At 50.8% G+C, this 25,977-nt stretch overlaps 5 protein-coding genes and 2 non-coding genes across 7 annotated transcripts; 6 read left to right on the top strand and 1 right to left on the bottom strand.

The window, feature by feature from the left end:
- Positions 1–501: 501 nt before the first annotated feature.
- Positions 502–1,853, top strand: LOC34618378. The gene is made up of 4 exons (XM_026334271.1): positions 502–649; positions 875–1,031; positions 1,357–1,476; positions 1,580–1,853. Exons 1-4 carry the CDS (start codon positions 502–504, stop codon positions 1,851–1,853), a joined length of 699 nt encoding a protein of 232 aa, XP_026190056.1.
- Positions 1,854–2,209: 356 nt separating this feature from the next.
- Trnar-ccu lies at positions 2,210–2,282 on the top strand. Its single transcript has one exon. It is a non-coding gene; the product is annotated as a tRNA-Arg (tRNA).
- A 150-nt stretch (positions 2,283–2,432) lies between these two features.
- Trnar-ccu lies at positions 2,433–2,505 on the top strand. The gene has a single exon. It is a non-coding gene; the product is annotated as a tRNA-Arg (tRNA).
- Positions 2,506–3,181: 676 nt separating this feature from the next.
- Positions 3,182–4,405, top strand: LOC34618377. The gene is made up of 3 exons (XM_026334272.1): positions 3,182–3,351; positions 3,507–3,683; positions 4,153–4,405. The coding sequence occupies exons 1-3, from the start codon at positions 3,182–3,184 to the stop codon at positions 4,403–4,405; spliced, it is 600 nt and encodes a 199-aa protein (XP_026190057.1).
- A 477-nt stretch (positions 4,406–4,882) lies between these two features.
- On the bottom strand, positions 4,883–8,648 carry LOC34618376 (bifunctional arginine demethylase and lysyl-hydroxylase PSR). The gene is made up of 9 exons (XM_022731710.2): positions 8,374–8,648; positions 7,911–8,032; positions 7,375–7,544; positions 7,168–7,256; positions 6,779–6,859; positions 6,476–6,577; positions 6,144–6,291; positions 5,522–5,754; positions 4,883–5,306 (listed from the first exon to the last, which is right to left on the bottom strand). The coding sequence occupies exons 1-9, from the start codon at positions 8,646–8,648 to the stop codon at positions 4,883–4,885; spliced, it is 1,644 nt and encodes a 547-aa protein (XP_022587109.2).
- A 1,763-nt stretch (positions 8,649–10,411) lies between these two features.
- LOC113146556 lies at positions 10,412–14,664 on the top strand. Its single transcript, XM_026334274.1, has 12 exons — positions 10,412–10,531; positions 10,597–11,573; positions 11,645–11,681; positions 11,737–11,773; positions 11,830–12,014; positions 12,070–12,156; positions 12,229–12,283; positions 12,890–12,951; positions 13,015–13,046; positions 13,112–13,244; positions 13,838–14,044; positions 14,290–14,664. The coding sequence occupies exons 1-12, from the start codon at positions 10,412–10,414 to the stop codon at positions 14,662–14,664; spliced, it is 2,307 nt and encodes a 768-aa protein (XP_026190059.1).
- Positions 14,665–15,014: 350 nt separating this feature from the next.
- LOC34618375 lies at positions 15,015–25,868 on the top strand. Its single transcript, XM_026334275.1, has 20 exons — positions 15,015–15,190; positions 15,427–15,694; positions 16,216–16,461; positions 17,046–17,684; positions 18,565–18,741; positions 19,309–19,620; positions 19,759–19,858; positions 20,355–20,479; positions 20,856–20,966; positions 21,183–21,312; positions 21,436–21,467; positions 21,876–21,954; positions 22,284–22,597; positions 23,844–24,058; positions 24,416–24,520; positions 24,691–24,740; positions 24,943–25,010; positions 25,231–25,331; positions 25,487–25,527; positions 25,690–25,868. Exons 1-20 carry the CDS (start codon positions 15,015–15,017, stop codon positions 25,866–25,868), a joined length of 3,468 nt encoding a protein of 1,155 aa, XP_026190060.1.
- Positions 25,869–25,977: the final 109 nt, after the last annotated feature.

Consider the following 25,977-nt stretch of genomic DNA (forward strand, 5'->3'; position numbering starts at 1 on the left):
TTTTCTGGAGCTCTTGAGCTGGTGCGGCGCAGCAAACAGACGCAGACCGCATCGCCCTGAGCCAGCTGGTGCCTACCGACAACGCCGTCTCGTTCGGGGATCCTACGGCTAAGCTCGAGCTTTGAGGCGCACAATGACCAACTACGCATGAAAATTAGAAATCGGCTCAGAAAACAGCAGATTACATGCATCTGGCCAGGAGGGGGCATGCTTTCCTCCCCCTGATATCGGTTTCACATTGTGCATCTCCCGAATGTTTACACCAAGCCATGCTGGGTGCTTGTCACCACGTTTCTTTTTGACTCTATTTCAAAGATCACGCTTCATTCTTAAAAGGTAACTGCCACTCCCGTCCTTAATCGCGTCACATTTCAATATATACGTCATTCCTAGGCAGATTGTCGCCACCCTAGCTGCCCTGTTTTTGAGTACTATTGTGCTAGTTCCTCCATCCGCTTGTTCGACCATAGACTAAGACCATCGTCGAAGAGTACAGCGAAAATGAAGCTCGTGAAATCCTTGGCGGGCGCCCTGCTGGTTTCCATGTGGCTCATTGTCCATGCAACTTTCATGGTGCATACAAATCCTTTGTCACAACACGACAAATATGGTACAAAGGGCATCCATCCGTCCATCCCCATCCGCCTTCGTGAGTAAATAAATGGAATGCCCATTGAACTAACCCTTAGGACTTGAGTTTGCTGAAGTTTGACTTACTGCCGTATCAATCCCTGGGAAATCGTACAGTGGGAAATCATTGAACAATGGATATTTTTTGCTTCATAATGAAGGCGAAGGCATAACACCAAGCCTTTTTACTCATGGGGGATGGAGTACGGTTTTCGATATGGCTGCATTGTGTGTCTGGCTGCAGCCTCGGTGTTTCAGCTATCTTGGTTTCACAAACTTGTCAAGCAGATCTTCACAGTTGACCAGCTGGCGATGCCCCGTGAAGTATGCGGAGATAGCTGCGTTGCATACTTGGCTTGGATTGTCTCTGTTCTCACTCTCGCGGAGTGGTTAGCCTTTACGTATGTCGTCACCGATGGTGCCTCGTCGCTAGACACGGTAGCTGAATGTAGGAGCGCGTTATTATGCATGGACATGGCGTGCAAGGCCCGAAACTATTTCATGAGCGATGCATAGGGCTGTGCTTCTGTGTCGCTTAAGAAGTGCGCTGTGAAGCTGCTCATCTGGATCAAGCTCGCACAGTGTTGCTACAGTAATGTGGCGTCGAGATCTATCAAAAGGGCAATGCCTGTAAAGGGAATACAGCAGTACTTTTGGAGTTGCAAGTCGGGGTCTGGCTGGGCATGCTGCTAAGAGCTGTTTGCCTGCTGAGCGTGTGCTCTTCAGAGTCTTGCTGTTGAAGGCTGTGTGGAACAAGCTGATTCGCCCGATTTTTTCAATTATTGGACTTGTTCTCTTGACCACCACGTTGTATGGCTGCCTCCGCTGCTCTGCCTTTATGCTTGTGTAAGGTTTCCCTCAACTTGCCTCAAAAGGTTCATCCTATCTGCTACCCTAAGAAGGGAAGGATGCACAAGGTGCCTCACTCTTTTCCTCTCTTTTCATGCAGGCCCCACCTGCCAGAAGATTCCGCCGAAGGGGTACTTCGCATGCTGGTTGCCGTAGATGGCGCGTTTCTCCATGTCTGGAATTCTGTTGTGAATGCCACATCATGGGCTTTGTGGCTCGTCGACGGTCTCCTGAGCTCCCTAACATGGCCATCGTTGGAAGCCATGAGGGATGATACGGCCCACGCTAGCCACTGGTCGCTGCTGAACAACCTGATTATCAAGGTGAAGGAAGTCACTAGCCATCTGCCCGACGCCGTGCATCCTGAGCTCTAACAACACAGCAGCTCCTTGTCTATCCCCTCTTGTTGTGATGCTCATTTTTTACAAAGGGTGCAGCGGGAAAATCCTCATTGTCTTGCAGCTGGTTGCCAATAAGGTAGCCCGGCATGAGAGCATCAGCTGTGATCAAATGAAAGCGGTGTGCTGCTCTTTGGCCCTCTCATTGAGTAACATCGAATCGAGCGCGGGCGACAAGTGCTCCGCCATGTACTATTTAAAGGTATTTTCCAGTTTCTCAAGGTGACCATAGCGTGAGGGCTCCATATTTTTCCCGTTTAACCAAGCATAATGCATCTTTCAGGGAGCATGCCTTCCAGATGCGGGAGCTCGGAGGGAATCTTCCGGGATAAGCACCAGTGGCGCAATGGATAGCGCGTAGCCCTCCTAAGGCTAAGGTTGTGGGTTCGAGTCCCATCTGGTGTGCTTTTCTTCTTTTTTCATGCATAAACAACGTTTATGGCTTACGGTTTGTCGTTAAAACGGATTGAATTTGCAACATTTCTTCTACACTGCTCGGCTGATGTTTTCTTTGCTGGGGAAGATGTGTATTACCAGAGAACGAGGGGGCCTCGAGCACCAGTGGCGCAATGGATAGCGCGTAGCCCTCCTAAGGCTAAGGTTGTGGGTTCGAGTCCCATCTGGTGTGCTTTTATGAACGTTTTCCATGTGGCACTTGAAGATGCTGGTTGTTTTTCATGATTATTTATTGTATGTCGACTACGAGATTCAGCAGTGTTATGGGCAGACATTCGCATGCGCCATTTCACAGCCACCACGTACTGGAGACACTAACGCCCTAGTTTTGCCCTGCGCAAAGCACACAGGTACACACTACAAACGAAGGAAACTTGGAGCAAACATTATACTTATTAATATGCTCTGTGGCGTGTCTCGCTGTAATAATCTGCATAGCCTCTGCCCTTCGAACTAGGGGCCCCGCAGTGACTTCACGTAGTTGCAAGTCCCCACCGCATGAGGGATCGTCCGTCATTTTCTTGAGTTTTCATTCATTAGTTTATTCGTTCCCACGAACCAACACCAGCTAAGCTCGGCTGCCGCTCTGGGAGTCCCCCGCCTCCCAAGGCCCTCGTGATTCAAAAGAAGCCACGGCTCGCATTACTCCCACTCTTGGCTCTCTCTTGATTATAAAGCCTGCGTATTACGCCTCTCTCCGGCTCCCGCCGCTCATTTATCTACTTAGAGCCTCTGCTGCCTCTGCTGCGGCCGAAACAGGCTGCCCTTGCTTGCCGGGCAGTCCCCCCCTCAGTTCAGATGACTGACCGAACTCTGAAGTCGGCATCGTCTAATACGAAACTTTAAAGATGCCACCAGTACGCTTCAAGCCGCCTCAACAGGTGCGAATCAAGTGTCCTAAGGGGCGCATTGTGCCGCTAAATGAGCCCGAGGTAAAACTTGGTAAAACGATTGTCGCCGCAGCTCCTCACAGGATAACTGCTGAGCAACTAGAACAAGCCAGAAGGACCCTCAGACGGTAAACACGACGCGTTTTCAAGCAGCAAGCAGACAACCGCACGGTTTCCGTGGTCGTTGCATCGCTCTCGCACCCCTAACGGCTGGTGGCGTGGATGTGGGCAACCGTGCCGTTACTTCGATTACTGTCCTGCTTCATGCCTCTCCTGCTTGAAGTATACAGCCTGACCCATTGAGCTGTATCCCAATCCTCCCTTCAGTCGTAGCTCTGTTATTGGCGTGTGCTGTATTGCTGAATAGGTATTTGGGCAGATCAAAAGAAATGCTGGCGAATGTTCATGCGACGTATCCTGTAACTCGGAAGGCGGAAGGCGTGAAGATGGGACAGGGTAAAGGAGCGATCGACCACTTTGTAGCCAGAGTTCCGGCTGGTAAGACACAATTTGCGAAGTGACTAACAAGATGGTTCTTTTCATCCGGGCATTGCAGGCGAACACAAGCGATACCTGTAGAGAATCCGGGCGCGCTCCCCTTTTCTTGTGACCATCGAAGTACCAGGGAGTCTTATTGGGTGCTTACTTTCATTTCTGTGCTGTTTCAACTTGGTACGTTTAATGCGTCATAGTCGCATATGCCAAGGCCCATGATGAAACGTTGCTTACGACGCTCCTCGGCAGAAGTGCTATACGTTTCAATTTTTCGCTAGCCTTCATGCCTCTTCCTTCCCCTTGTCTTGCTTCGTTTGCACTTGCCATGGGCTCTATGGGTATATGCAGCAGGGGTGTTGTTGCTTTCTCCGTTGGCGGAAGGATCTACAATTCGTTCGCTCTCTGTGCGTCTTTTGCGTGCCCCTGCTTCTCACAGGTCGGGTATTGTTTCACATCCCTCAAATAAATCCTTTCCATGCACTGCTCCCGCAGTCCCCCAACTACAGGGCTTTTAAAGCTGTGGCGGGTAAGCTGCCTTTCCCAGTGGTGTTCCGCGAGCAGAACAACTATTTCCCAATGGACAGCGTGCAGCGCCTCATAGATGCCAAGAAACGAATCGACGCCGAGGCACATACCCTAAAAGTCAGGAGTAAGCTTCTGGAGGCACTGCAGCAGAATCAGAAGTAAATTCGTGAAGCCCGCGAAAAAACTGCCGGGCAGTGGCCGTTCAAATATCAAAAAAACGGCCCCAGGTTTGAGAGACGCAGGGGAGCGCCTGATGCCAATGGGTTTTATTTTAAGCATCCCGAATTGATCATTAATTTTCGTACAAAATATTAATAAAATGGGGATCAGGTTAATGGCTACAGGGGCCTGTCAAATGCACCGGGGGCACACATACCCGAAATGCCCGCACTGACCCACGCACACCACCAGTGGTGCCTTAAGATCCATCAAACCGTAGTATCAATCAAGCGCGGCACGTTTACCAAAACAAAACAAATCTTACCCCTTTCAGAAATCCAGGCGGCGGATTGCAGGCGCAGTGCTGGGTACTCCCAAAGAGAGGTGGAGAAGACAGCTGCCATGGTGCGCACATTGATCCCACACCCAGCTCGCCACTCAGGATAGCCTCTCATTCGGATAGGGGTAAGGATCCTATATCTAGGACTGCGTCTTTTGTCTCTTGCCATCGGCACCTGAAACGTTTCCCTGATGTTCTGCAGAGGATGGCTCAGTAGTTACGCTCGAGGCAGGGCAACCCGAAAGCAGCAAAGTTCGTTTTTCCGTGAAATATCCTCTGTGTGGTTCCGTGAGTCGAGCAAGAGGTGTGGTGTCTTGGGGAAGCGTCCGGGGTGCGGCGGAGGGCTGCTCCTTAGCCGTCTGGAAGTAGGCCTGCCACGCCTCTCTGGAAATGCCAGCTCGCATACGCCGTACGTGTTCATCAATCTCAGACAGCTCGTCCTCGTCATCCGAAGAGGCGCTGCTGCTGCTGCTGCTGCTGCTATCGCTACTAACATCGGTTGCGAAACCACTTGATGCCCGCACGCGGCAGAACTTCCCCGAGCGAATCTCCCAGCCGTCCACTCTGCAGCAATCAGGCACACGCAAATAAACGAGCAATGCACATGGAAGAGGCTGTGGTGCTCACGAGCCCAGCCACCTAATCGCTCCATGTGTCCTCGTCATTTCAGATCCGGTGCCGTCACGGGCAAGCGTCGTACGAGCACTGCTAATTCTGCTAGGACCATCTAGCAAACAAGCTGTAGTATTGCATCCACGCGGTCCTAAGTAGCAGCTCACTTGTTCATAAGGTCAAGACGTCCGTAGACCTCCTTTTCAGGAAAATAACGTTTCAGTCGGGTGAACCAATGAGCCGCTAAACGGCGCCTGCCCTTGCGAAATTTGCGCCATCCAGCTTCCAAGAAGCCGAAAGAGAAATGATTTTGTGTGCAGGCTACACAATCCGACAGATTCAGCACCGCATGCCACCAATTCGGTGGCACGTATATCACCTCCCCAGGCCCTTGGATGCACTGCAAACAACAGATAGCAAAGTTGCAGGGGTCTTTTGGAAGAGTGCCATTTGCATGCTATGTGTGCAATCTACCTAAACGTCTATTCTGCATCCTACGTTCAATATAGACGTTTGCTTGTTTGATAGATCGCAGACACCTTGCTCTGTCTGCCATGGTGGCTGTGCCCACTAGTGACTCACGAGACAGCAGATAGCTAACAGGAAAGATCGCTGTTTCATTACCGGGTAGCTACCCATACTTTCGGTTGAAAGTCCAAGTTTGACAGGACCTCAAGCTGGATGATGCTTCTATTTTAACGCCTATGAGGGTTTCGTCTCGTGACAATACTGGTCTGTGTTATCTGCATTTCCGTGCAAAACCTTTTGTTTCGTTGCACGCTTGCTTACCTCGTATACCGGAATATCCGGATACTTCTCCTTTATGCGTGGCAAAATGTTCTGGAACCACATTATCGGCTCGTCGTCTTCGCCAGACTTCATGAGGTGCTTCCCCTTGACAATCTGCTTTGATACGTTTGGAGGGAACAGCGCCCAGCTGACAGAATAGCCCATGCACATAAAATATCTGTGGAAACGCCACGATCCGGTTAATAGCGAAAAGCAAGAGGTGAAAAAAGAGAATGCCAATAAACATCCTATGAAACAGCTTTGAAAGCCAACGGCAACCGTCTGCTGCATGCGCAGTGAAGACGAAGGAAAGTCGCGCCAACGTGGCTTACCGTTTATATCCCGAAGTAACCGCATTCCACGCAGCGGTGCCCAGAGGATCAATGTGGACAGTCGTTCCGCTTCGTTTAGGCCCGACACAGAACCACCGGTGTCTGCACCCAGCAGAAGGCAAGCCGACTGAATATTGGCGTCAGACAGAGAGGTAGCAAAGGTATATGCTACAAGAGAAGATCTGTTTCGATGATGGCCACGCGTTTTGTGCAGACCGCATTCGGAGTATGAGTCAAGTAATGTTACAAGATTGAAGCACATTCGTGCTATGAGTGAGAAAAGAACAGAAGAAGACTGCGTACGGGGGTCGTCGTTCATCCCCAACGATAGCATGCAGGTCCACGGGAAACAAATCGGGCACCTGCCAATCGTTGAGGAGGCCACTGCAGGAACAACACAAGGGCAGCAAAAATGTAAAGGTCGGAGCATGAGCTCCTTTCCCACGCCATGCGAAATAATAGAAAACAAATAAATACCGACCAGAATTACAGAGCACACAAGAGGGTGGTGGCCTCTTATGAGATGGTGATGGTGGCTTTTCCCACCTGAGGTTACACCACCTTGTCTTTCTATCGCTGTCATCATTAATACTTGTAGCTTCACGCGCACCGAACTGGCTCCTCTACCATAGGCCTTGCTACGCTGTTTTAGGTCTAAATTGTGCAAAACACTGGCAGTGGGTGCAACTTACCAAGTGTTTGCCTTGTCCTCGACCGCTGATTCAAACAAATAGAGCGGCGAATCATCTGTCTGATGCTTCAAATAATCCATAAAATATTTCTGAGCAGGCAGTCAAATACAAAGATGGCGGCATCTGCCTGTAGAACACAAAGTGCCCAAAAAACCCCAATCTGTTGAACCAGCCTGAACGCAACACAATGGAGAAGAACGCCCTCACCATGGAGAGCTTGATCTTGTCACCATTATCCTTTTCCCCAACTTTAAATTTGGCCAATCGGTAGTCGTGGAGGAGCGTCTCGAGGTCCCATTTCTTCATGGCAGGCCATTCGTCCATCCAGCCGCACAGTAGAACAGGGCGACCAGGAACCTCAAAGTTTCTTATAAAATCTGCAAAAAAACACAGGATGCTATCAAAAAGCAATTTACACAAGCAAAAGCACGAATGCCGATGCGGTGTGCATCACCCAAAATAAGAGCAGAAAGCGCGCAACTAGTAGGGAACGACGAAAATGAGGAGGAAAAGGCCTCGAGATCAAATGTTTTACACCGCCCCACTTATGACTTGTCCGCCCACAAGCAAAGCTGGGCTTCATGTGCAACAGAAAAAACAGAGGCAAAGTGTGCGGACGTTAAAGGCTCCGTAATTGAGTATTAACGCGTTCACAGCATGGAGAAACGTACGTCTGCGTAAAGCACAGAAGAGCGCATGCGCCTTGATAAAATTACAACACTTTGAAAAGTAGCAATACTAACCAGCATGAACCGTATCCTTCTTGTAGATCCGAGGAAGGTTCTCCTTTACTTGCAGGGAAACTTCGCAAAAGTCCGAGTTTGCGTATCCAAATTTGTCCCATTCGCTCCAATGCAAGTCGCCCCTAATATGCAAGAAAGAGTAAACAATTACTGGTTGCTTATGTTCTCGCGCTCTTACTATTCCTGCTGCATGCGGGTTCACATTCCTGCGGCAACTTGCCGAAATAAGGATGCAGCCAAATGGTAATTCTCCTGAGTGTTACGTCTAGCTGGAAAACGGGACAAGTGAAATTTGAGAGCAAGAAACATTTTGCCCGAGGCAAAGTGCTTTGAGACGATCGCTACTGTGATCCTTTGTGTAGAACTATACGCGCCATATATATGCAATTAAAAGCTCTGGAGCAGCTCCATTCAGCTATCGTGGCATTGTGGTAAAGTGGGCTAGGCCCGCAGCAAGGTTTACCTATGCTGCTTCTTTGCCCTGCGGACTTTGTCGCGCGTCTTGTGATGCAGAAAGGTTGATTCGGGAAAGAACACTGTTCGCTGTTCCTCAGAGAAAGTCGATGCACTCCCGTTAGCGCTGGTGTTCACCACCTTTCCATCTCCCCCTTTGGTTGCGGCACCAGCAGCTGCGGACGCTGCCTGTACATCAGAACGTGCTGTCGTGCCTCCTCCAAAAAAGTGCTGCCCAGAAGAGGGCGTGGAAACGCTTGACTCACGCTCGCCTTCGCAAGGCATTGTCGCCATGAGAAGGACTCAGAGACTGAAAAAAGAGTACCCGTTCAACAAAGGATACATTGCTTGACGACCGCCTCCGAGCAAGCTGGCCTCGAGCCGTGTCTCTCTACGAGGGGATGCAGGGCTCTAGTGAGATTAAAATAGAGGCTGGCGAACCGTGAACCACGCACGCATCCACGTGATGTGGCATAGTTATGTTAGAGTGCTTGGGCAGGCGGCTGAAGTCTCGTGGCTTCGGCGAAATGAGGGACACTGCTGTGGGAGTGAGGTGCATCTGAAAACGCAGGGATATCGAGATGCTCTGCGTAGAACTGCGGCCCCTGATGTGTTTTCGCCAAAGAAGGCCATGCAAATATGAGCCGAGGAACAACTTGAACTGCGCCGCGGAGCCACTGCCAGCGCTGCTGCGGGGGTGGCACTGCGAAACAAGATCCAGAGAAGCCAGAAATCCACCTCCCGTCGAGTTAACACGATAAATTCGGTCGGAATGCCCCGATAAATGCTCTAGCCGCGCGTAGAACCGCACTGTTCAAATCTTGTAAACCCGCAACAGGAGCTCAGACTGGTGCCCGAGCCAACGCAAGCCTCTACATACCTGAAGGTCTAGTAAGAAGGCTCCGTTAAAGCTTCCGCCACTGGAGCCAGGCCTCTTTAGGACACAAACGCACTAACGCACTCGCCGCATATGCGGAAAAGAAGGGCCTCGAAGCCATGGCTTCGCTCCGATCAAAGGCACACAGACCCGCGGGGCTTTCTATCCAACCTCGAAAGTTCCTTACTTAGACAGATGCGTCAAGCTATGTAATTTAAGGCATAAATTTCTACGAAATGCATTGCTTTACCCTCACATGAGTCGACTAATTCGCAGGCTACTTTTACGCCAAGGATTTAGTAGGGACAGCCAATGTATATTCTCTGCGCAATCACCCACGCTTAAACTGTGCTACACCGCTTCCCATGGTGGTATCCCTATGTAGGGCTAAAAGTATCTACAGTACTGCACCATTTCTGGGACAAGCGTCACGTGATAAACCTATTGAGCAAGCAACGCTTCAGATACATGGAAACGAAGGACATCCCTTTCTTGGTGTAACGGTTCACAGCGTACTCGAAGTATTGTATTTAGTGGGTAATGTGCGCTCAGAAGTGATGAACAGCACTAAATAGGAAATTGGCTGACTGCTTGCACCACACGCCTGCAGCATTCTGTCTTTGCCTCTACGACTCCCGGCGAAACAAAGGACAACATGCACGCTCAGGCTTCCGCATTCTGCTTAGATAAGAGGGGAGGGCACGTGCATGGCTTCCTCGACAAAGTATATAGTTTTAGAAAATGCGGGTGCTGTCATTCTAGAAAATATGAAGATTCATCCTACTGGATGCAAGTCCATGACTCTGCATCGAGTGAAGAGGAGCCAGCGTACCCTACAATCTACAACTGAAAATATGGCATTATCTAGCTTAGTGACTTTCTAGCGATTTCACCTGCCACTTTATTCCTGCATATTTTTGATTAACAGGGCAAAAACTTTGTCGAGGACACACTTGTGGCCAGCCATAACTGTGGAATTCAAGGAAGCTGAAGGCTTAACATGACGGAAACGCCATCGCAACCTGTCTCTACACTCAAAAACTGAAAATTCAAGTCACTGCGTGTGACTTTCTATAAGCGTTCCGTGCATGAGAGGGTGACCAGAGCGCCGCAAAAATTCGTGTTTCGTACTTTTGTGCATGCTTTCCTTATTTCTTCATGATCAACAGAAATGGGATGGCGATGCGACAGAGTCATTGCACTCGCGTGCGTGCAGCTGGCCTTTTGTCTTGGTGTCCACGCACACATGCAAGAGTCTGGATCAATTCGTTCACAGGGCCCGTTTCGTTTCGTCGGTGGAGGGGTACGTTCTATTTGACAAAGTGCGCCGCAAATCGCTGCATATGGGTCCATTAGGTGTTTGCTCAGCTCGAAGAAGCATCAAAGAAGGAAAGCCATGAAGAGTTCATCGAGAATTGGCTCCTCACTGGGCTTTTCATCGTCATTATCATCTCTTCTATCATATTCGAGGTGCTGGTTGAGTTGTTGCAGGAGTGCTTGCGGCATCGAGGGTTACACAAGCTTCAAGATATGCTGACTTGCGCATTCAAGGAGCTTACAATCCTAGGTTTTATCAGTTTGTTCCTCTATTGCGCCACTCGCCTAGGTGCTGTGCGAAAGTTGAACGACAAGTACTTGGGTGTTTCGAAAACGGAAGAGGTAGCGATACAGGAAGCAGAAGCACATGGCGAAGTCCCATATCCTCCAACCCATCTAACAGAGACCTTCGAGACCATTCATGTTTTAATTTTCATGATCATGGTGGCCTTTATCGTGCAAGTGGCTGTTCTCACCGCGGTTGGATACCGCACGATGAAGGAACTTGAATACCTGGATGCAAAAACCTCAGATGATTTAAGAAAGGACGTCACTTCTCTTCTTGAAGGCGGCTATGGTTACAAAGGCAGCGTCCGAAAAGCCTTGGAGCACTGGGGCATTAAACGTCGATTTATTTCGGCCACGAATCCTCTCATGCCAAAGCCTCGGCGCCCCGAACCTGGATTTCCAAAGTTCTCGTTCGCCGCCTACCTGATCCACTGCTTCGGGGAGAGTCTCTCTGTCATGATTGAACTTCCTCCCAGCATTCTCGTCCTTACGTTGCTCATAGTGGTACTTTTGAGGCCTGCTTTGTCACTCCCAGGGCGCGAAATTATAATCTTCATGGTCATCGCCGCATTTGGCCTGCTCTTGCTCACATGTCTTGCATATGCATTTCTCAAATTCGCGGATGCGAAAGTTAGACCGGATTCAGGAGCGCTGGTTCCTCTCTTCAGCTCACAGGCCGTTGATCCCGAAGCGTCGGACAAGGCATTCCATTGCCCAATAGATGACAGGTGAGGTCCATAGTATTCCAACACATAACATAAGACACATTTGCATGGTATCCACTTTTACGCCGCCCTAGACCACTGGCAACTATGAAGGATTGGCCCCGGAAACACGTAGGTGTTCTCGAAAACCCGTAAAATTTTGCCTGAGCTCATGAATTGATTGCAGGTCGTCAATCGTGCGGCAGCCCTGTTTCCTTTCGGCAGTAAGCACTTCTTTGGTGTCTTGAGTGGACAACCAGACTCATTAATAAGGGTTCAGATCCCCGCTACTACAGGCGGCTTTTGCAGCTTCTCCTTTTCTTCCACGCAGCGTACACCGCCATCTTGCTGATGTGTTTCTTCGCTCAGGAGCACGGTTCCCGATACATTTGGTGGAAGAATGCTTATTGGGCGTATCCGCTGACTCTTGTCCCCTTGTGTGTATCTTTCATTTTCTGGGCACGGGTAAGACTGTGGCAATTCGGTGGTTTGGTCATGGGTGCCACAAGTGCTTCTGTAGCTCCTAAAAACCTTCACAACCGTGTTTCACGTGGATTTCCTTGCAAATCCCACTACCATAAGAGAGGTAGAAGCTGAGCAAGACAAGGTAAGTGCACAAACTCGGCTAATCACGTACCGTCCAGAAGGGTGTTCACACTGTCTCTCATCGAACATGCAGGCTGTTGTGCAGCGTGATGCTCAGATCCTTGAATTTTTAATGCATCAAGTACATCTGTTTCCCTCTTTTCTGACTAAACACGGTGTATATTTGGCAAACCTGTTGCATTAGGGCGGGAAAATCGAGAACGCAACGACAGTGCAGATTCAGAGCCTCATGTCGTCGTACGCCCGACTACCGCGTATGGCTCAGCTTCACATCGAGAGCCTATTTAGATGCCTGGCGGATCATGCAGACCGCTTTCCGCATCCTGGTGAGACCGTGATGCGTTCCTAGATAAGGAGCTGCTTTCATGGATCCTTCAGAGGTACCGGGAGTGGTGTCAAGGCACGTAATTGCAGATATAATCCGGTGTACGAGAACGGAAACAGTAAGCGCACAGCGAACAAAAAAAGACCGGTCACCTTATAAAATGATACCGTACGCGTGGCCCTTCAGACAAGCGAACAAGATGCAAGGACCTTTGCGGAGGACTGGTTCCGCATCATTGACACTACCAGGAGGTTTGTTCATGATCCGACTTCCTTCTGCATCTGCCCATGATACAATGCTATACATGGCGTGTGGCCTGCTTATAGCGGATACTTGCAGTTTGACGATTTTAAGGCCTTTGTTGTGCTGCTGGGCTCTTTGGGAGTTGATCCGAAACAGTACCCCCAGTACCAAAAAATGCTCCTCGGCAAGCTGTTTGAATCACTTGACACTGATGGAAACCAGCGGATCGTAAGCTGCATGCCCCCTTTTGTTCTGGAAGACGGAAACTCATTGCCGATTTCCTTGTTGCAGTCTTTAGATGAATTGGAAAAAGCTCTCAGCGGGTAAGGCGAGCTGGCCATGCGTGTGCATCCATAAGTACCGTTAAATCATCTGCCCTTGTTTGAAGGATGAGACCGCCTATCAGTCAAAGCGAGATCTTGTCCTTGCAACAAAGAATATCGGCAGATGGGGTTAATATCACAGAGGATAGTTTATGTGCGTGGGCCAGAAGAACACGGATGAAATCACGCTCTTCCATCGTGGTCCAGCAGTAACTGCTAAATTCCTTGAAACTAACGCATTTCGCGTCACTTGTGCCAATCACTACCAGCCAGGGCATAAATAGGGCCCCATTTGGTAGGCTCAGGTCAGTCACCGTGTGCTTCTAGATCAAAGACAATCCAAGCAGCGGCCCCTCGTGTACTGTTGCTAAGCACAAGCGGCCGTATTTGCTTCGATTAGAGCATACTTCTATGTAGGGTGATGCCGTCGCTACTGGCACCGAATAATATACAGAGCTCGTTGTGCGCCATTACCGGGGCTTTGCAAAGGGCGCGCTCATTCTATGGAATTTGCTCTGTATTACCACTTTAGAAGCTTTTAGTTCACAGATATCTGGAGGCTGTACTCCTTCGCGTCACAGCACTTCTGTTCACTGTAGAGAACGGCGGGGAGCCAAAGAGTGTTGAGGGGCCTATTCTTACTATAAAAGCGCTGCGGCCTGCGACGGAGGCACTAAGCGACTCTACGTGATTCATGCTGGGGGCGTACGCCCTGGTAATTGTACCTAGCCCATTCTTAAAGGACGGCTTACAGTCCGCCTTTCATGCACTGAAAACGTCGTGTTTGCTAGTTCGGCGAAGAACGCCAAAACCACAGAAGGAGTTCCGCCTATACGCAGGCTTCCGTACAGTGTCGTCGGGGGAAATACTCTTTTAATTCACTGATTTCCACGTCCTGGATTACCTTGCAGGACGCGTTGGGTGCCTTGATGACCGACTTGCGTGCTTGCGCCGGCTCAACTGCATGTATGAAGGCTCTGAGAACTCTACATATGCAGGCTTACTACTGGCTCATCTTTGCGTTCAAAGATATCCCTGGCACTACTACTACCGTGTTGCTATCGAAATTCGATGGGAGTCAGAGTCGGTGGCACTCGCATCCTTTGCCATCATTTCACGTCCGGTTGCACCACACCGGCATGCACTTCTCAGTTATGGCAGTACTTCCATGGGGTAGGCACAACCAGCCTCAACGGGATTCACTTTCCCACCAATCTCCGGCGAAACGAGCCACAATTAATAGGTCTTCAGACTCAGCCCACCGCCCACCGGCCAGCCAGCTTCCCTAGAAGCTTGGAAGCACATTGACCACAAAGATTCTATGAAACAGTGCAACACCGATTCTTGCAACAAAAGACAGAGGGCCCTCCAGCCCCGTAGCGAGGCAGAAGACTGCCCCTGCTGCAGCCCCAAGCACGGTGGAATATCTGGAGCTTTGTTATCCGAGATCCTACATTTTATTCACTGGAAAGGAACATACAGACATGCATTGTGTCCTCCGCTCGCCTCCTCTCCATGCAATTCTTGCAAGTGCTTGCAGCCCCGTTCAGCTTTAGCAGCAGCAGCCCGTACTCCTCCCGCCGGGCCTGTATATAAATTGTTCTTGTCGAGGGAATAACCTTAATAAATTTGTGTTGCAATATCTTTAACAGAAGCAAGGCCAGCCACAGATTCCGGAAACGGACTCCATCGTTTCATGTACTCTTGCATCAGAGCAGCTTTTCAAGGAGCTCCGGTGGGGGCCAGTTGCGTCTGCGGGGTCTTTATGGGCCCCTCGGGCTTGACGAACCGCTTGCGGCAGCCGTAGACGACGGCTCTGCACAACCCGAAAGGGAGATACGCACAGCTTGGCTCGGCTGCCTTAGTAGTTGCGGCCGCTGTATCTCTATTCGTAGGATTACTGTGGAGCGGTTCGTAAGCTTTTGACAATTTGGGATACCTCCGACCTCCATCGAAATCTCCGCCGTCATGACAAGGCAGCCAGGAAGCGGCGATGGCGCCGCAGACTCGATTGTTTCGCAGTGCTCTGACCAGCTGCAGCAGCAGCGGCTGCTGGAGAATGGGGGACCGGATTTTCCCTTTCTGCATTTGTGGGAGATCTGGCAGAGAGGCAGCATGACGCCGCTCAGTCGGGGCGAAACTTGGTGCGTTTTCTGGGGTTTTAAGGGGCGCAGCGGTCCGTCTGAAGCACCGAGAAGGATTTACGGCAGCCTTTCTTCTGTGTAGGGGCAGAAAGGGGGAGAAGGAGGGAGCCTTTTCCCTCCTTTATTTAGCTTTTCCCATTGGGTGCTGCTACTGTGGATGTCGTGCTGGTTGCCTCTGCCCGTGCATCGGAGATGTTTTCGCTTCTGGGGTGTCTGCTGCTGCGGTGCGCTGCCAGGTACATTGTGAATGAGGGATTTCTTCAGAATCTACAGCAAGAAGCAAACAGACTGAAGAGCAGACTCTCCCCCGAGGCCGTCGCTCAGGCGCTGAGTGGGCTGGACAAGTTTGTGGAGCTGTCGAAACAACGGCTGGAGCAGCAGCGAAATAATCCTCCACAATCGCACCTGCGCATTGTGAACGCGCAACTGCTCTCCCCAGAAAGCGTCAGAAAGGGCTTTGCCACCAAACGAACGCGACTCGCCGCTGGTGTCGAGAAACAAATGGTAACTTACAGTCCCATCCCGCATTAACACGTTGCTCGTGTCTGTGCTCTTTCTGCGACAGCATTCATTCTGTAGTTCTCTCCCCGAAAGCCTTGCCTCAGGAGATTCTCGGTGTTTTGCACGTAGGCCTTGCGCTTTGCGTCTGTGCTCTCTCGCCCCTTTTCTCTGTGCACCACTTTTAAAAAGCACTCATGCAACCTTTCTGACAACAGCATGATCTAGTGGTGGCTGCAGTCCCCTGTGCATCTTCCGCCCCGCCTCCCTCTCTTAATAGACATGCACGCCTGCATGCACTTGCCGCCATTTCCCCATGATTGTCTTTCTTTCTTTGTCTTTCTCCCGACCATGCCGCCCTTAGACCTGTCTTCTGTTTGCTTGTCGAGTATATGTACATATGTATATACATATGTATAAATGTATATATACATATGTATATATGTATATGTATATATGTATTTGCGTGCGTGAGTGTATGATGAGGCGCTGCCTCCCCACTAGCCTGTCTACCTGCATGTGCGCAGGGCATAGCCTTTCAAGTCTGCGAGGCGTCTACGTGGACTGTTCTCTGCGCATGGGTGCCTCATGACATCGAAATTCCTCGTGGGGTGTACAAACAGTCCGGGCACTTTCATGTGGAGGTGCAGCCACTTTTGCTGCATGCGTTCAAAGCTCTCGGCAACTGCAGCAGCTGCAAGGAGACAGTTGCCGAACCAGTCAGTCAATTTGCTGCTGCCCGCGCAGATTCTCTGGATTTCACAATTCACAAGGTGCTTGCCTCCCCTACTCTACACGCTACACACTTCGTAGCCTCATTCCTTGAGTTTCCGTCGTGCCCTCCTGGCCTCTCGATTGCAGTGCTTCTAGCAAAGCCGAACGGGCAGTATCGCCCTGCGCGCATGCATTTTTTTCCCGGATTTATCTGCGTCGCCATATGTTCGGGGGGAAGAGGGAGTCCTCTTCTCTTTGTGCTCCTTGAGACAGCCAGGCGAAAAAGCTGCACCTGCTGCTGCTCTTTCGCCCTCTTTCTTAAGTGTTGCGGGCAGCTTCAGTTTGCATTTCTGGCTGGCCTTTTTTGGCGTATGCGTCTGTGCGCGCATTTCTCTCGGTAGCTCTATCCACATGTACCTCTATGTCCATATATGTATATCTATTCACATATCTACATATCTATCTCTGTATATAGATCTCAATGCTTAGTATGTACGTATGTATATGTATGTATGTATATGTATGTATACATATGTATGTATAAATATATATGTATATTCATGTGTAGGTGCGCGTGAATATGTATGTGTGTCTATGTGGGGTGGCGTGGTGTTTCTCTGGTTGTGTGTGTGTCTGTGTACAGCTGAAAGAGCTCGTGGCAGTGGAGGCGTATGACGCGAGTTTGCATTTTTCGCTGGAGCTGCGAGAGGTTCCTGGGGGGTCACTTGCAGCGCCTGCGAGCAGTTGGAATTGTGTGTGGGAGGCTTCGGAGACATTTTTGGAAGACACGGATGTGGAGGACGGTGCTGGGCTCGTGTTGTTACACCGGTCTGCATGTCGTTGCTCGCGGAAGGAAGCGGCCAGTGCAGAAGAAGACGAGTTCGATGATGCGATGTGGGAAGCAGAGAGGGGAGCTCCTTCCATGGGGGAGTCTTCTGCAGTGCAGCGGGGGGGGGGAGCAGTCATGGGTGTCGCGAGAGGCAGCCGTCCTCTCTGCGGTATACGCAGACCGACGCTCGTCGCTTCTGCCCCCTCAAGCTCTGAGAGCTCTGGAATATGTCATGCTCAGTCCTTGGTGGACGTGTGGCTAGCCACGGGTGGCTTAGTGGGGCTTGTGAATCTGGCAAACACGTGCTTCATGAATGCCGCAGTGCAGTGCTTGTCAGTGGTCCTTCCTTTCACGCGGTACTTCTTGAGCGGCGCTTACAAGGCGCATATCAACGAGCAAAACTGCATGGGAACGCAGGGGAGGCTCGCAAATGCGTATGCGAAGACGCTTAAGGTGAGGCAGGGGCGTGGAGATTCATACTATTACCACCACTAGTGTTTTTACTGGGGGAAGATGGCAGTGTCGGGAGAGATGCGCATGCAGACAGCGGAAGGCGAGGCGCAACGCTGGTGGTCTTATAGAGACAGACTTCTTCATGACGGGGTGCTGTCTGCACGGGGGCACACACAGAAAGAAAACGATAACGCCTCTCAAGAGGGAAAGGAGCTTTATTGCAAGCTTCTTCTTTCATCCGCCGCAAGGGTGTATAATCCCTAAAACTGCGCCGTCAGCCTCTCTCGGCTTACGTATTTCGCTTGAGCGCCTTCTGTCCCTGCTGCCTCCCACGTGCCTTTTTTGGCCTTTTTTTGACACTTAGCCGGAGAGGGAGGAGGGGGGGAGAGGGGGCAGGCGCTTCTCTCTTTGCTGAGGCTGGTGAAGCTACCACTTCTCGCTTCGTGGCGTGCATGCGCATGCAGTTTTATCAGCCTCTCTGAGCTGTGTGCTCTTAGCGTTGAATTTCCAGGCAGGGCCTCCGTGTTATAGGCCGCTGCTTGTCTCTAGAGACGATTTGTGTGCTTGCATGCATGCATATCTGTCTGTATGTCTGTCAATCTGTCACTCTGTCTGCCTCTATTGCCTGCCTGCCTGCATGTCCGTCTGTCTGTTTGTCTGTCAATCTGTCACTCTGTCTGCCTCTATTGCCTGCCTGCTTGCATGTTTGTATGTCAATCTGTCACTCTGTCTGCCCTTATTGGCTGCCTGCCTGCATATCTGTCTGTCTGTATGCATATCTGTCTGTACGTATGTCTGTATGTCAGTGTGTCTCTCTGCCTGTCTGCCGCTCTCATGTGCTTCTCGGCTCCTCACACCTCCTTCTGTCTGCTCGCTGCAGGCCCTGTGGGCGTCAGGAGACTCCGCGTTTGCCCCTCGAGAGTTGAAATGGGCTGTTGGCGAAGTGCGAGAGGAGTTTCTAGGATTTGCACAGCAAGATTCTCAGGAGCTCCTCGCCTTTCTGTTGGATGGCATTCATGAAGATCTCAACAGAGTACGAAAGAAGCCATATTATGAGGTGTGTCTCTCTTTCTCCCCAAAATTTCTCGTTCTAACGCCCCGCTTCATCATGGGGGAAGATGCAATGCCGATATTGCCTTGCGTTTGGGTTGCCTTGCACCTCGTTTTGTATTCATCCCACTTCCCTTGCGCTGTGTGCGACGGTCTGTCCATCTATGTCTACTACATATACTTAAGTCGTGTATCTCAACATATATATGTCTACATACGTAAATGTATATTCATGTGTATACCTTTATTTTATGCTATTGCATGACCTCTTCCGCTGCCTGCCTCAGCCTTTTTTTCCTTGTGCTTTCTGGCGCTTCTTGCATTTCGCGTCTGGGGCATGAGAGCAGATTTATATATATATATGTCTTCGTCTGTTTGTTTGTGTGTGTGTCTTTGTGTGTGTATGTATGTGTTTGTGTGTGTGCCTTTGTTTGTGTGTGTATGTATGTATTTGTTTGTGTGTCTTTGTTTGTTTGTATATGTATGTATTTGTTTGTATGTTTGCGTATGTATGCATGTGTTTGTGTGTATGGTTTTGATTGCCAAAAGCGTATTGATTGCGGGTGTGCCACAGGACAAGATAGAGGGTGCAGAGGGCGCGAGCGACAGCGTTACTGCGCTTCGCAGTTGGCAACGCCATAAGGAGATTCACGATTCGATGGTTGTTGATCTCTTTCAAGGGCAATACCGATCACAGCTCGTCTGTCCACAATGCCGTCGCTTGTCTGTTACGTTTGACCCTTTTCTGAATTTGTCACTCCCCCTTCCTAACGCAGCGCCACTGCGCTTCAACATTGCCGGGTGCTTCGAGACGTCTAAAGCGTTTGCGGCGGAAATGCAAGCGAAGCTGCCGCTTTCACAGGCGCAAACAAAGGAACTTGCGCTCGTACGGACTTCCTTTTCTTTTTTTAAAAGAAATGCTGCATCATGTCTCAGCCCCCAAACCCTCCTGACTTGAATTTCGCGCTGCATGCGGCAATTTTTTAAATTTAGACCCCCTCTGTGTCTCTCCTATGCGTTTCAGCAACTGCTCAACGCGGCTATGAAGGGCGATATGCCGCACGCGAATTTGATGGAGGAGGAAAAGGAGGAGCTCAGGCTTCAAATCTGCCACTGTCCGTCTGGTATCCGATCATGCAGATGCGGATTTGAACGAACATACGTGTGACTTGGCTCCATTTCGCACATGTCTCCTGCGACCCTTTTCGCGCTATTGACTCTTCGTCCTCTCTTCTGCGCCTTCCCCTTTCTGCTGTTGCTCACGTTTCGCGTCTCTGCGGTAGTGGGGTCGATTGAGGAAGCATCTTTGCATCGGCCTTCATCTCTGCATGCAACGACTCTGCTCGTCCGTGTATGGGAAGTAGAGTATTTTTTTCGAAGCTTCAAAGGGGCTTCCCTCCATGCGCCTTGCAGGCGTTGTTGGCTCTACCTATAGTACTGGGCGCAAGCGCCTTTTTGCCAGCTTGTCTTCTCGCGTTGGCAAGTCGTGTGCTTTCTGTGAGAGCTGTCTTTGCCGCATATAGCGGATGGCCTTCATCTCTTTGGAGTAAACGGCTGCTTGGCGCTTTGTGCTGTGCTGCCTTCTCCCGTGTGCTACTACGCTTCGAAACGCAGCGACAGGAGTCAAATCGCTGAACGGCTTGCGAGAGGATAACGTGCTCCTCATCTGCCGGCGCATCGGAGAAATGACTCCAGGCTCCCCCCTCCTCGCAAACGGTTTAAAACCTTTCTGTCCAGGAGAAGAGGTACCTCCTTTTCCCTTTTTGTTTCCTCCCCCTTGCTTCTCTTATTTCTTTTTTTTTCTCGCTGTCTATCTTTGAAAAAGCGGACTAGAGAGGCACAGCAGGAAAGGCTTGCTTTACACCATCGCGCGTGTGGCGGAACCGATCTATGAGGTATTTTTGCGTCATGTGTATATTTTAAGAAACGTTTTTTGCGGTGCTCGCTCCTCTTCGCGGTGGTTATGCCCGCATCATACGGCCTGTTGCGCATTTTTTGGAGGCGTGAGAGGTCATTGGGGGGAGAACTGCGGGAGGAAGGAAGGTGTTTCTAAGCGGTTTGCGAGGCAACCCCTGCGCTTACTTGGACGCCGCGCGTCAGATGTGTATGAATGCGCTTCAGCTGCGATCCAAGACGGAAAAGCGGCTAACCTCCATCTTCGTATGGTTCCTCCCTTCTCGCACCGTCCGAGTGCGTTCAAAGCCCCTTGAGCACGATGCCTCTAACGTCTTAGTTGGAAATTTTACGTCTTCCCGACTTGCGCATGCGGAGAGTGGCTGTCTCTTTTGCCGCTAAAAGGGTCTGCCTCGCCAGTTCGCACGCGGTGTGCGACCTCTTCTAAAGCGGGGGCACGAGCCCAGCGTGCGGGGGGAGGGGGGCGAAGAGAAAGACGAGAGAAAGCATTCAGGATGCTTATTAATCCCTAATCTGCCTTGCTACTGACTGCAGGAGCTGGAAGGTCAGGTTCCCCTTGACACCCCGACGGGTGCAACCAGCGGCTGCGTTTTGCCCTCCGAGAATTTGACGGCTGGCGGTCCGACTGCAGGCGCAGGAGATAGCGATGCCGATGAATTGACACGTTGCAACAGCAATAGCAACATCAACAACAGCAGTATTAGTGGGAATAATTGCAGCAATAGCAATAATAGCGGCGAGAGGAGCGCCCTATCCAACGGCACGCAAACACCCCGGAGCGAAACAGACGCACTGCAAGCCATGGCGAAGAAGCGCCGAGTAAGGGGGCAACGGCAGAAAGCTGCTGGTGTATTATCCTGAAGAAGGGAAAAAGCCGTTCAAATTCGGCTTTTAGCTGTCGCCTTCTTCCCTCCCATACCACGGAGGTAGCGATTGGCTTGTGGCAGGCAGACACGCATCGCTAGGGAGCAAAGCGCCTCGCAAGCTCGCGCGAAACGTTTTCCAACTTTTGATGGATCATCATTTTTTCATGACCTGCTCATGCTGGCATGTGATGAACGCGTCGCATTGCATGTTTCGCGCGAGTTTATATGTTTATTCCTGTGTTTGTTTATTTGTGTATATGTGTATGTTTGTGTACATGTATGTGAGTGTGTGTTTGTGTGTTTATTCCTTTTACATATATATGTGTGTGTGTGTCTGTGTGTTGGTGTTGCTTGCATGCAGTCTGTGGGGCTGCCCGTGAGTTTGGAGGCTTCGGATTCTTTTTTCGTGATGATCGTGCCGCTGGTGAAGTATCAAGCGGGTACGTTGCTGCTGGTTTGTGGGCAGCGAGCACAAGCACGACTTTTGAGGCGTAGATTTTTGTATGTGTTTCTTTGATGGGAAAGGAGTGAAGAAAGGGAAGGCGCAGGAGTAGGAAGGAGGCCTCACGGTGACTGCACGCCATGTGTTTTTAGCGAAAGAAAGAATATCTCGCTCGAGGTTGCATCTTTCGTATTGCCTCGTGCATGTGCTTCTCTTGCGTGTAAGGGATGCTCTGCGAGAACGAAGGCTCCTTGTAACCTGCTGAGAGTCTGTGGATGTGTTTTTTGTGCTTTTTCTTTTTTTCTCTGCGACTGGGTGCGTTCATAGATCCACGCGTCATTGGATCCTGGATGCCCGTGTTGCGGCTCGTGACAGCGTCCACGACTTGCAGCGATCTGTATGCAGCAGCGGAGAATGCTTTTTTTCTGCCGGGAGCTTCTCGGGCGGAAGAAGGCACCGAGGCTTCCAGTGGCGCTCTCGCCATTAGTCCTCGAACGAGCTTTTCGCCAGAGGAGGGATGCGTGCAGCAACAAAAATCCAAGATTAGCGGTGTGTTCACCCAAGCAGTAGAGGCCATCAACAAAACCTTCGGACCAGCAGCTCACGCAGAGGCGACGTCAAGGAAGTGGCGGCTGCAGGCGGTACGTCCCTTTCGCCGAGGATTAAGGGGGGTGACAACGTTGCTGATTATTACTACATGTAGCTGTGAATCTTTTTCTGTAGCGAGGCTTAGCTGTATCGAACGGAGGGGTGAAAGAAGGGTGTCAACATATGTGCGCTCGATGCTTTTCGTCAACAACCCCTGAGCCAGGAACAGACGACAGCGACTCTGTCTCAGGCTTACTTAGGGCCCTAAGCCTCTCTTTCCCTTTTGTGCATGCACGTCCTACACCTCTCTGAATTGATATAGGACGCGTGACTGCTGTGTTGTTTTGCCCCCACACTATGCGCCACGCGTGGCATCGAGAAAAAGAACAAAAAACTGTTCCCCCCTCCTCCCCCTCTACCTGCCCTTTCCTTCTGTCCTGCCGTGTTGTATGCCGGCATTTGTGTATGATGCATGCACTTGTGTATGATGCACGCATTTGTCTATGATGCCTGCATTTGTGTATGATGCGTGCACTTGTGTATGATGCCTGCATTTGTGTATGATGCATGCATTTTGTCTATGATGCATGCATTTGCCTATGATGCATGCACTTGTTTATGATGCATGCACTTGTGTATGATGCCTGCATATGTGTATGATGGGTGCATTTGTCTATGATGCATGCACTTGTGTATGATGCCTGCATTTGTCTATGATGCGTGCATTTGCCTATGATGCCTGCATTTGTGTATGATGCCTGCATTTGTGTATGATGCGTGCATTTTGTCTATGATGCCTGCATTTGTCTATGATGTATGCATTTGTCTATGATGCATGTGCAGGCGTACCCGTTTGCTGCGGATGACGTGGAGCGGAGTGTGCTTGGCCAAGGAGTTGCGTATATTCGAGACAAGTTGGGGGGCCAGCTGCGTGTAATCCCCAATGAGGGGAAGCCTTTGCTGCAGCACGTTAGACCCCTCAAGGGGCAGCTGGTGAGGCTTTCTGCTGACAGTCTCGCCCAGCAGGCGTGTGGCTGTGCATCTACGCTTGGTGGAGCTGGGGAAGCCTCAGCGAATCGGGGACTGAGGCTTTACGTGTGTCAGACGGCTACGCACAGGCAGCAGGGCAGGGGGAGGGGAAGGGAGGGAACGTCGTTTCAACTGCTTCCAGCCCCCTATTGCGGGCTGCTTTGCCCGAGCATTCTCCAGGCACAGCGCGATTCGACGCGAAAAGATGTGTTTTTTGAGCCACAGGGGGCATCTACTGCTGCCGGTGCATGGTCGTGTGCGATTGTGCAGATGGCGCTCGTGTATCTCGACGTATCGGCTGTAGATAATCTCACCAGCATCAGCAGCAGCAACAGCAGCAGCAACAGCAGTAGTGTGGAAACACAGGGCACCATGGTCAGCGGCATCCTCTCACTGGGAGTCGTTCGACAGTCGCACAAAATTCATCTCGCTGACTGCTTGCAGCTCTTTGCAGAGCGAGAAGTTCTCGATGAAGACAACATGTGGTACGCGTAGCGCCAGAGAAAGCAAAGCGCACGAGCAGAAATAGAAGCACCCAGAGTAGTCTTGCATGCGGGGTAGGCCTTTCTAGCAGCAGTCTCCGCGATGTGCAGCTGCATCCATCCATGGGGGAGGGGAACGAGTTACCACCCTCGAAGGGGTGGTGGTGTAGTGGTGGGCTCTGCAGCGTGTAAATAGCCTGCATGCACTTTTTCACCTCGTCTTACGACTGGAGGGGGGATTCTCTTGCAGCAAAGGTTTTCTTCGTGTGCTGCTATGTGTGTGTGTGTGTATTGATGTGTGTGTATATGTGTGTATATATGTGTGTGTATGTGTGTTTTTCGCCTGGGGGGACGCTGCAGGTACTGCGGAACCTGCCGGAAACATGTGCAAGCGCAGAAAAAGCTTGACCTCTGGCGCATGCCAAAAGTGCTGATTCTTCACCTCAAGCGATTTCACAACGTGAAGTAGGTCATCGCCGCTCACGCATGTTCTTTTTGCCACGTGGCGGCCCCGTGTATTGCGTGTTTCCTTGCGAGACGGTGCTGCGCATCGTCTTGGACGGGTTCCCGCAACTCTTTGAGCGGCGGTGTATGCGGCATGCACACTAGGAAGCTTTTTCTGTGTGCTTCTGCAGTCGATGGAGCCGATCAAAGATCACCACTCGCGTTTGCTTCCCCTACAAAAGTGCGTTGCGAGGCTGACTAAAAACTGCCCTTTTCGTTTTACGATTATTCCTCTCGCGTTTTGCCGCCTTGCCACCCGCGGAGGACCGGCACCTAAATTCCCCCCCTCTTGGCCCTTGCTTATGGTAGGGCTGTATGAGCACGCCAACGCATTTCTCACGCGAATGCTTTCCTCTGCGCATTATGAATTTGGACATGTTCAGATGGGGAGTACCTCGATATGAGCCAGTTCATTTTGCCTGGCGGTTTGCAGCAACTCCAGGAAGAAGATGTGCGCGGCACACAGCTCTCGCCCCCTCTTTACACGTGTCTCTCTCTAGAACCACAGTCTACCGCATGTTTTGCATGCGCGGCACTGTCCAGCGAAACACTGCGCATGGCCGCTTGTTTGCCTCGTGTCGGCGCAACGCCTCTGCATGACGGCGGTGGCTGGTCGTCTTCGAATTTCGGTCGACGTTTTCTGCGTTGTTTTGCTGCGTGTCTTTGTGCAGCCCTCTTTTTCACCGGAGTACGAACTCATCGGCGTTAATGTCCATTCGGGAGAACTGGGCGGAGGGCACTACTACGCATATACGAAGATTAGGGGGCAGTGGTAAGTTCGCAGTGCATGCGCCTGAACACTACGACGGCCTAGACAGGAAAACTGCTGATGCGGGCCCCCCGTAATGCTCCCCGCCGCCGTCTCTTTTTATAGCTATTGGTGACTCGCTACACTGCGACACAGGTGTTGTGAGGAGTTGCATGCAGGTATGAGTTCAATGACTCGTGTGTCACACCTGTACACGAGGGTAAGTGCAAAGGGCAGCCAGGAGGGGATTTTCTAATATATACCCATAGCCGAGGCATTTGGGCGCTGCTGCTTGAAAGCACGCTGATCAGGGCCCTTTACCTCTTGTGCTGCATTACGCGTCCCCGTGTTTGCAATGTGCCTCGTTTTCTGTTGCGTTCAGACAAGTGCCACTCCGCCGATGCATACATGCTAACATACGAGCTTCGATCTAGTCGGGAGAATTCAAAAAGCAGACTAGCAATAGTTGAAACGGCTAATCGACTGCAGCCAGTCGATCACCAGGTTAGGCAGCCGCTACCGCAGCACCACCAGCCGACTGTTAGCCCTTGGGTCATGTGATACAGCGGGAGGGAAACAGGTGTCCATTCTTGCTGGTTGCAAGAGGATAGCAGTGAAAACGTCTGTTTAGTTCCAATGGGAATGAATTGCTAAGGAGGGAGAATTGTCC

The sequence above is a fragment of the Cyclospora cayetanensis genome, unplaced genomic scaffold (genome assembly GCF_002999335.1).
Source record: "Cyclospora cayetanensis isolate NF1_C8 unplaced genomic scaffold, CcayRef3 CcayRef3_contig_4, whole genome shotgun sequence".
Classification (NCBI taxonomy): domain Eukaryota; phylum Apicomplexa; class Conoidasida; order Eucoccidiorida; family Eimeriidae; genus Cyclospora; species Cyclospora cayetanensis.